This window comes from Aureobasidium pullulans (genome assembly GCF_000721785.1).
Source record: "Aureobasidium pullulans EXF-150 unplaced genomic scaffold scaffold_24, whole genome shotgun sequence".
Classification (NCBI taxonomy): domain Eukaryota; kingdom Fungi; phylum Ascomycota; class Dothideomycetes; order Dothideales; family Saccotheciaceae; genus Aureobasidium; species Aureobasidium pullulans.
In genome coordinates this window covers 346,625-356,478 of record NW_021941044.1, presented here as the reverse complement: position 1 = coordinate 356,478, position 9,854 = coordinate 346,625, and the positions used below count along the sequence as shown (strand labels likewise).

Below are 9,854 nucleotides of genomic sequence, written 5' to 3'. Positions count from 1 at the left end.
TCTATAGTTATATTACGGTAGAACATACGAGGGACGGCGATGTCGCTAACGCGCTAGGTCGACGAGTTACCGTACTAATAGCGATAGTTATAGAACTCGAGTAGGGCGCGCTAGACGATTAATTCGTAGGTACNTAGGTACGACGACTAGCGGTTCTAGGCGAGGAGTAAGGCGTCCTTAGCGCGTACGACGTCGTTAAAGTATAGCGTTAAGATAGCGTATAGAGGGATATACCTATAGCGGTTACTAGCGTAGCGCTAGTATGCCTTAGACATGCCGGGCTCGTATAAGGCGTTATAGGCATCTAAGGAAAATGTTAGCGTATACGTATCGTATAAGGGTAGCACTAGGAGCTTACCAATCTTAGTAGCCTTTAGGTAGTAAGTATAGCGAAAGTACATAAAATCCTAGAGGACCTTAATAGCGCTAACGGGGTAACTAGCTAGGAAGTTCGGTAAGGGCGAGCGCGAGCGCGAAGGCGAGCGTAGGTCGAAGATAGGTAGGTCGCCGTAGGATAGATAGTAGCTACGCTCTACGGCGCGACGTTCCTCCTTAATTAACTCCTTAGCATTAATAAGGCGCTTAGCCTTAGTAGTAGCCTCGAAGTTATAGCGACGCTACTTACGCTCCTTAGGACTAACGGCGTATAGGCGACGACTATAGTTAGCTAGCGAGATATGCTCGGGTATATAGGTACGAGCGGCGTTACGACTATAGCTAATAGAGTCGAGACGAGGAGAGCGACGGCGTAGAAGATTATACTTACGCTAGTTTCTTTCTAGGGTAGTAAGACGGTCCTCCTCCGTAGCGCGGTCGGCGCGTCTACGAGCATTAACGTCGTTAGTAGGACTAGGGCGAACGTAAGGAGATCTAGCGTTTAAGGTAGGGTTAACCGGCCTACTAGCACCTCTAGACATTAGGGTAGGGTCCTCCTTATTACGAAAGGTAGGTATACGGCGTACGCTAGACGAGTTAGCTAAGAGCTCCTTAACGCGGCAGCGTAAGGTAGTAAGCTACTCCTTAAGGGGAGTCTTATTAAAGCGTACGCTACGAGAGGTACGAGTAGAGCCGGAGGCGGGCTTAGCGCGACTACGACGGGTAGGGGTAACTAAGTCCTAAAAGGGGGATAAGGAGCGCTTAGCGCGACGGCGGCGTAAGGTAGAGCTACTACTAAAGTTAGGTTAGCGAGGGCGCGATAGAGTAAGTAACTCCTTACAAACGCGGCGTATACGCTTAGCGGATACGACGAGAGTACTATTAAGGAGCACGTCGGGAGAAGTATAGATAGATATAGGAGCCTCGTAGCGACGGCGGTACTAGGATCTAGGACTAGGGAACGGATTACGTAGAGTGCTAGGCTTATAGCGAGAGCTAGAACCGTATATGCCGCTAGCGGCGCGCGTATAAAGGGGGCGACGGGGTATAAGGAAGGCGATCGTCTTAGATACGCCCTTATAGCGAGCCTCTTCTTCGCGTAGACGAGCTACGGACTTACGTTCGAAACGGGTAAGATCTAAATTTAACATTACGAGATCTATCTACTAGAAAGTTAGTATAAGGTGCGTAGGCAACTTATAGAGTAAGCCTATCGGAGGAGGGGATAAGTAAGTTTAATGCGTATGCCGCGCGTATGCTACGCGCATGCGGTTATAATAAAAACAATTCCGTAAGCGGAAAAAAGTCGAAACTATTAAACATATACTAAGCGTAAGGGCCGCATATATTAGAAAGGATAAGCGGTATTAGGAAGGGTTACTTACTAGAAGTGTTAGGGCTACTAAGTAGATGTTGTAAAGCTAATAGGGAGAAGAATTACTAGCGCAATTTGAAATTCTATATGTTATGCTATAGTATAGACTACTAAGATAATAGCGTTATTATTACGACGCTAGGGCGTACTCCGGTAAAGCCTAGGGAAGCGAGCCCGTACGCGACGTATACCTAACGTATACCCGACGCGATAATTTTACGAATTCCGATCGTACGCGACGTAATACCGGATTTAGGAGTAAGTAAAGTAGACGCTACTCCCCCTATACGAGCCCCCTACGAGCCGTATACGAGGTAACTATAAATAAAGCACGCATTACGTACTATACGCTAGCCGTATACGGTATATCGACTATTAGCCTCTCGGTTACGGATAACCGTATAGAGGAGGGGATAGTTATTACCGGAGAGGCTAGGGTAACCTCTACGACGAAGCCTAAGCCTCGAAGCGAGGCTTAGTACATATAAGTATATCTTTACTTTCGAAGACACCGATACTCGGGGCATCGATTAGTCTTTACTATTAGTGACTATATCACTAGCGGGACTTTATACGTTGCTACATACCTTTATACTCTTACAATATAAGAAGTAGAGGAGAGGAGTAGAAGGTCGGAGGGTAGAGGAGAAGGGAGGTAGAGGAAGCTAAGAAGAGACGGCGGAAAATGTGTTATTATAGGCGAGCGCTCATATGTAAAGGTAAGAGAAATCGAGTAAGAGCGACGGAAATTTCGTGCTCGAACGTCTACCTAGAGGAAATTCGAGAGGGTTCCGTAGAAGTTGTAAGAATGAGCGCGTGTGAACGGAATTATAAGCGTGCAAACAGAGGACAATGTAGCCTACCGCACGCTACGAGTGAAACGCGCCTTAGGAGGTAGACGCTTTTCATTATCGATTTCTCAGTGAAGATAGTTATGTCACCAACTTTCCGTATGTTTCCAACATTGCTATTGGCAGCTCTCACTGTAAGATAGCCGGCGATGAGAGTCTGACGGAAGCACCGAGCATAGACTTATTAGATCACAGACATCATCTTGCAGCCATATTATCAGACGGGAACTGAATCATCAGTCGAATTCCCCACTCAGACAGCCCCTTTGCGGCAGAGTTCGTGGGGTGAGATTGAGTTTACCGCCTTGTGGCTGGACTTCAACTCACTCGTATGAGTAGGACTGCTACTCCCTGAACAAGATCATGTTCATGGGGTATCTCGGAGATAAACCGATAGGAAGGTTCGGCGGTGGCTAACGTTAGTCCTTCTGCGCGTGGAGGACACACAGAATGCGCAAGAGAACAGGGCGAACAGTCTTGCCTCGATATTGAAGAGTCTGTCCAAGTGCGTGTAAACAGTCTTTGTAATTCTTCCGGAATGTAAGACATATCAACAGCCTCATGGAGTCATGGTGATGGCTTGTAATTTTCCAGCATCAAACAGACTTGACTAGGCCGCGTGTCGATGGGGTTTCCTGCTCGAGAGGACCTTCTGTAGTTGTTCGTGTTCACTACATCGAGATCTGGAATGAGCGCTTCACGTGGTTCATCAAACCATAATGTACCGTAACTGCTGGTAGGGTGGTTTGGTGCTGGTCTCGTGCCGTGATGGTTGAGTCGTGGGAAGGTGTATCTGTACCAGAAACTCGAGACGAGAACCTCATTCAGCATGTTATGTCCAGCTAAACACAGGCTGTATGTCTTTTAAAGCACATACTTGGTATCGCTAGGCTCTAGCAGAGGCGTTCTTCGAGATATAGGAAATGGTGTTTTGTTACTGGTGTGGGGGGTTCAGAGGGGGTTCAGAAGGTCAAGTCAGGGTGTTGCTACCCGTGAGATTCGATGAGCTACAACGTCATCGGTATCGCGACACAAGCCCTTGGCCTTGAGTTACAACCGCCCAGTGGAAGTTCCCTTTGATATGCCTCAACGTCTCTCACACATCTTGAGGGTAGGTTCAGCCTCAATAAATAGGAAGATCGTTATAATGAGGTGATAGACAGAGATGGCTGCGTCAGACGTTCATGAGCTTCCAGACACGAAGCTTCGTAATCCACAGCAAGACTAGGTAACTTTGAACATCTCAACAAAGCAAACCGTCTACCTCTCGGTCCACACAAACCACAGCAACGACTCTAGACTTTTCAATTTACAATATCACACATCATGTCAACACAAGGGCCCTCCTCAACAAGCGGCACTCTCCACCACGTCGCTCCAGTCTCCGCCTTCGAAGTCACCCCCACCACCAGCACACAGTCTCCCAACCTCCTCCTCTGGATCGGCGGCCTCACCGACACATACCACAGCGTCGATTATGTCTACAAACTCGCCTCATCTCTCCCTCCTACATGGTCTCTCGCACAAGCAAACCTCAGCAGCGCCGGCAGCGGTTTCGGCATCGCATCCCTCACTCAAGACTGCAATGAGATCTCCAGTCTCGTATCCTACTTCAAGAGCAATGGAAAGCAAAAGGTGGTGATCATGGGCCACAGCACTGGATGTCAAGATTGCTTGCATTACTTTGCTTCTGAGGATAAAAGAGGAGACCGCGCAAAAGTTGATGGAGTGATTTTGCAAGCGCCGGTTAGTGACAGGGAAGCCATGGTCAAGGATATGGACAAGAAGGACTACGATGGTGCTTGTAAGATAGCAGAGGATTGGGTCAAGGAGGCCAAGGGTGAGCATATCTTGCCGTTGAACGTTACGGCTGATATGTTTGGTCGTAACCCTTTGTCTGCGCGTAGATGGGTTGCTCTGGCTTGCCAGGGCGGTGAAGATGATTACTTCAGCTCTGACTTGCCGGACTCGAGGCTGCAGAGCACTTTTGGTAAGGTGGACAAGCCATTGCTTATCCTCTATGGTGAGGAGGATGAGTATGTACCTGATCAGGTCGACAGAAAGGCGTTGGTGAACAAATGGATTCCGTTTGTCAAGGGCAAGGTTGATGAGCAGAGCAAGGAGTTACTGGGTGGTGCTAGTCACAACTTGAACGGTGACGATGAAGAGGTTGCCGATGAGCTTATCAAGAGGGTTGGTAAATTCTTGACCGCCATCTAGGAAGGTTGGATAGAACACATGATAGACATGATAGTCGAGAACGAGGCAGGCCGTCTCGACATGATAGCCTGAATCATCAAGTAGTAACAGGAAGTTGACAATTGAATTGGTCAAAGAACAAGATACTATTGAGACCAAATCCGAGCATATTCACAGTGCACACAACATATCAAGATTGAGAGCGAAAAATTCCTTTTCTTTTTGAAAAACGACTGGTAGAGCTACTTTTAATGCCTTCCCAAGCCAAAATTTTATCTCATCACATTCCGACCAACAGTCCCAGTAACCAACACTTAGTTCTCGTGGAGGAGGGTCTTGAACTCGGCAGCGGGGCCCTTGGGCTTGCCGTCCTGGAGCTTCTGCTGACCAAGGCCAGCCTTGGAGAAGGCAGTGGCGTAGGGGTTGAGGCGGAGAAGGACCTGCTTGTTGCGGAGAGGGTTCTTCTTCTGGACGTTGGTGCGCTTCTGGATGGCACCACCCTTGGCGGGGCGGAGGACAGACTGAACCTCAGTGGAGTTGATGAGCTTGACAATGTCGGGCTGGGCGACAGAGTTCTGGGGAAGGAGGAAGTCCTTCTTGAGGGCAGAGGCCTCGGTGGTGGAGCCGTAGATCTTGTCAAGGGCCTGGAAAGCGGAAGAGGTCCAGACGATGAAACGGCCGAGGTGACCACCAGGGGCGAGCTGGAGGAGGTTCATGGAGAAGACGGGGCAAGTCTCAACACCGGGGATGTTGCGGAAGGCAGTAACGAGCTCCTTGCCATCCTCGCTGGGGTTGTAGACAACGAGGGGACCACGGCGCTGGCGGTGGCGGCGGTTTCTCAGCTTACCCTTACCGGCGCGGAGCTTCTTGGAAGCCTTGACCTTCTCGAGGTCAGCACCGGCACCGACGGCCTTGAGGAGGGCGACGGCAGCAGAGGTCTTGGTGATGGCGGCGTTGCTGAAGGCGGTCGAGTTGATGACAAGAGGAACCTCAGGAACGGTGGCGACCTGGTGACCACGGGCCATCAGGAGGGCGGCGGAGGAAGAGGCAGCAATGGCAGAGGCGGTAGCGAAACGCTTCTGGCCAAGGTTGATCTTCTGCTGCCACTTGCGCCAGACCTTGGTGGGGGCGAACATGCGACCGGAACGGCACATGTTACCGAAGGCGGCCTGACCGGCACGGTGAGTACCACCACCGGAGACACGGGGGATACGGGCAACAGCACGGCCTGGAGAGAGGAGAGGTGTTAGTCGCGATATTCTTGGCGTTTCGAGATTTTCGACGTCTGCAACGTACCGGTACCCCAGGACTCAGCAGAGGTCTGGTGGCCAGCCTTCTCGCTCACGGCGTAGGGCTGTCTCTTGTTCTTGGCCATGCCAGTGTGGACAGTCCTGCGCAGTCATATCAGCCAATTGTCCTTGTCGTGGTGGTTCGCAGGCGGTTCAATCGTACTGGACAATGTCGGGACGGATGGGGGCCTTGAAGACATTGGGGAGAGGGTGGCTAGCCTCGCCGGCCTTGCCGTCGGCGGAGATGATGGAAACCGTGGGTCTGCTGGTCATTTTGGCGGTCGTGGATTGTTCGTCGCTGTCGTCGATTCGGAGGGAGAAGATCCAAAGAGCGAAGGCTTTGCAATTGTTGGGGGGTGCGAGATTTTCGCTTAGCTCAGCCGTAAATCTTGGCGAGCTGTGGTCAAAGCTTTGCACATCATCTGGATTCTGAACATCTCAACAAGCTCCACATCTCTTTCATTGCATTGAGATGGCCGAATGATTGCTTCGTTTAAGTGAGGACAGCAATATTCATGCGATGGTTGTCACATGAGTGCAACATTCAACGAAGTAATGTTGAAAGTCGAGTGAATCTTAAGCGAGCTGCAATGCCTGTTCTTGAACAAGCAGATGCACTGAGTGCTCCTTCTGACCACAAGTTATCAACGACCTGTGAAGACTGCTGTTTTTGAAATTAAGACGGACGTGATGTCGCAAACGCGTTCCGACGTCCAGCTCAATGGGCTCATTGCCTATGACATCTGCAAGCCTTCGTCCGTGGTTGGCCGATTTCGTTCCCTGCCATCTCAAGCATCATGCACACCGACAGTATATTTTCTCATGGGTGCTCCCTACCTCGCCACCTTGGAGTCTGCATCGTATCCTCTCAACAACTTCCTTGCGTCCGCCACGCGGGAAACACATTTCTTTCCCGGCTCTCCCTTCGTTCGACATCTCCTTGCTTGCTTTGGTCCCACATAGCGTTGATACAGCGATGTACCAAAGACAGCACTTCTGCTGGAAATGAGGATAGCTCCTTCTTTGCTCGCACAGCAACATCTTCGATGCCTCCAGGATGAATCGTCAAGAGCGAAGCCCAGATGATACTCAGGTCGCCCGAGAAGAAGTCAAACGTCAGAATGACACGTCACCTAAGATTGCAAAATGACTGACAAGGACGCAGCGGTGCACAATTGGAAGCCTATAAGCCTCAGGCTTCCGTTCCTCCAATTCATGTTGTTAGCGACCATTTCTACGATCATCATTCTGCAATCGCTCCTCTACAAGAGCCAGACACAGGGTGGAATTCTGTTCGCTCCCAGCATCGACGAGTTGTCTTTGAGCGTGACCTTCGGCTATCGCTATGCCCCCACCGTTATAGCAGTCATTTACGGCTTTCTTTGGAGTTGGATTGATCATGACACCAAACGCATGGAGCCTTACTTCCAGCTTTGCAGCCCTGGTGGTGCATCAGCAGAAGAAATTCTCCTACTGCAGTACCCACTTGACTTCATAGCGTTCGTACCTTTTCGGGCCGCTAGAAGGAAACATTGGTCCGTCTTCTCGGCTGCGTCTGCTAGCATTATCGTCTCCTGGACCCTGGTACCTCTCCAAGCCGCTATCTTCGCGACTGAGAACCAAACGCACGCACAGGTCCTCGTACTCTTGCCTGGATTCACATATGCAGTAGAAGCTTTATTAGTCCTGATTGCACTCTGCAACATGTCTGTCATACACTTCAGTGTGACGAGGAAGTGTAATTTCCAATCTGACCCATCAGCCATAATTTCACACATGTCCGCCACGAGCGAAGACGCCGAACTACTTGCTCTTTTCGATGACTTGATCAATAGACCCTCTGAAGACTTACACACAGCGTTGATGGGCTCAGTGTTCTCGATGAACAACGATGGCAAACTCGAGCTCCAGTCTGCACCTACGTTGAATCACAGTTCTGGACAAAAAGCAAAACAGACTTTGCAGTCTGACAAAGGTCATCCACCAGAGCTTCAGTGGTACAGCGGCGTTCTCTTCCTAGCGATTCAGCTTGCATGCATAGCCGTGCTTGGATTCCTATTCCATCAAGCGAGAGCGGGCAGTGGTAAGTTTCGCCTCCATGCCAACTAACTTTAGCTGACGATGGTACAGGGCTTCCGTTGCCATCGATCAGTCGCTTCATGCGACAGATCCTCCAGAACTGCATTCCAGTGACCCTATCGGCTTGTCTTGAGTCCGTCTGGGTCCTTCTCACACGGCATTTGTGCGAGCTGCAAACCTCGACGGAGTTGCGAAGGGGCAAGGTAACTAGCATGAAATCAGTAAATCCGGCATACATGAGTCTTCCTCCTCAATTGGCTATCTTTGAGGCCCTTCGAGCAGGCCACTTCATGCTGAGCCTTCTGGCATTTGTGGCAACGCTAGCCAGCGTTCTGACAGTCATTTCATCGAGACTTTTCTTCGAACACACAGTCAGATTAGACATCGAGACCATGCTCCGACCGTTGTTGTCTTTACCCTTCCGAGATCTGAACGAGACAGCGCCAAATAGCAAGTCTTCGAAGCAAAGTGGAAGCACGCAAGATGAGTTCCATATTGCGTTGTACAACGCGATGGATTTGTCTGGACTTCCGTCCTGGACTGATCCTGATCGGTTCTACTTCCCGATCACGTTTACCGAAAATACACAATCCAACGTCGACTATACCGTTACAACAGACTATTTTGGAGCAAGTCTAGGATGCCACGAGTTCTCAAATCATACAATGAGGGACTTCGAAGACGAAATCGGGAATCCAGCTCGTCAGCTTGAGTTCAACATCGCTCAGCTGGATGGTTCAATCGCAGTCTGCTCGATACCATCGCCCACTGAAGCTCCTAAAAACGTGTCTGGAAGCAGCAGCCTTGAACTCGCAGCGGTCGCTGAAGGCTCAGACTTCTGCCGGCAAAATGTGGTAGCAGGTTGGTGGCGAGGCTACGCATTAGACCAAGAGGTCGAGGTCACTAACAAGACCTTGATGCTTTGCAATCCAATGCTAGTCACCGGATCCGCACAAGTCAACATCAGTAGCACCGGCCGCGTGCAACGCCCGAAAGTGCTCTCAAGTGTCAACGGTTCGCTGCCAGAGTACTTCACCACTCATCCTAGCGATCTGATATTACAAGCTCACCATTACATCATCGATAAAAGCGGCATTTGGCACAACGACAATTCCTCCTCCGACTGGCTGAATCGCCTTATGGCCGAGACTTTCGTCGACAATCGCTTCCTAGATCCAAACTTACCACCTCCCACATTCAGTCAAGCAGTCACCATCTTCTGCGCCATGTACAACAAATTGCTTGCTATTTTCCTTGCGCACAACAAAGATCTACTCTTCACTCCATCTGGACCTACAAATCCACTATTGCCTGTCGTTCAGCACTCTTTCGAGACCCGCATCTTCCTTTCCACTTCTGCGTTCATCATTGCACAAATCATATTGGGCATCTATGCCTTTACGACGATCTTCCTCTACATCCGCAGACCATGGTGGAATACCCCCCATCCTCCGACTTCCATCGCATCCACTATTGCGTTGTTGGCAGCTAGCCATGCAGTCAAAGAGCCCCTGAACACCTCCAACGAAGATCCCTAAGAGGGAGGAACAAGTGCGAGGCATAAAACGAGAGAGCACCAGGTACCGAACGGCAAACAAGCATTTAAGGAAACAGTCTGGAGGATTAGCTTAGCAAAAAGTATTGAAGTTGAAGGATATACTTATATGACGGGTCAAAGTCATGTCT

General features: G+C 50.0%; 4 protein-coding genes across 4 annotated transcripts; 3 read left to right on the top strand and 1 right to left on the bottom strand.

The window, feature by feature from the left end:
• The first annotated feature begins 2,419 nt into the window (after positions 1–2,419).
• M438DRAFT_348840 (uncharacterized protein) lies at positions 2,420–3,008 on the top strand. The gene has a single exon (XM_029906246.1). The coding sequence runs from the start codon at positions 2,436–2,438 to the stop codon at positions 2,646–2,648; it is 213 nt and encodes a 70-aa protein (XP_029756807.1). The 5' UTR covers positions 2,420–2,435; the 3' UTR covers positions 2,649–3,008.
• Positions 3,009–3,654: 646 nt separating this feature from the next.
• Positions 3,655–4,966, top strand: M438DRAFT_368626 (DUF1749-domain-containing protein). Its single transcript, XM_029908056.1, has 2 exons — positions 3,655–3,712; positions 3,761–4,966. The coding sequence occupies exon 2, from the start codon at positions 3,928–3,930 to the stop codon at positions 4,819–4,821; it is 894 nt and encodes a 297-aa protein (XP_029756806.1). The 5' UTR covers positions 3,655–3,712; positions 3,761–3,927; the 3' UTR covers positions 4,822–4,966.
• Positions 4,967–5,030: 64 nt separating this feature from the next.
• M438DRAFT_348838 (uncharacterized protein) lies at positions 5,031–6,394 on the bottom strand. Its single transcript, XM_029906245.1, has 3 exons — positions 6,253–6,394; positions 6,097–6,191; positions 5,031–6,028 (listed from the first exon to the last, which is right to left on the bottom strand). Exons 1-3 carry the CDS (start codon positions 6,360–6,362, stop codon positions 5,115–5,117), a joined length of 1,119 nt encoding a protein of 372 aa, XP_029756805.1. The 5' UTR covers positions 6,363–6,394; the 3' UTR covers positions 5,031–5,114.
• A 561-nt stretch (positions 6,395–6,955) lies between these two features.
• M438DRAFT_110552 (uncharacterized protein) lies at positions 6,956–9,822 on the top strand. The gene is made up of 3 exons (XM_029898690.1): positions 6,956–7,204; positions 7,255–8,172; positions 8,220–9,822. The coding sequence occupies exons 1-3, from the start codon at positions 7,147–7,149 to the stop codon at positions 9,704–9,706; spliced, it is 2,463 nt and encodes an 820-aa protein (XP_029756804.1). The 5' UTR covers positions 6,956–7,146; the 3' UTR covers positions 9,707–9,822.
• The last annotated feature ends 32 nt before the right edge of the window (positions 9,823–9,854 follow it).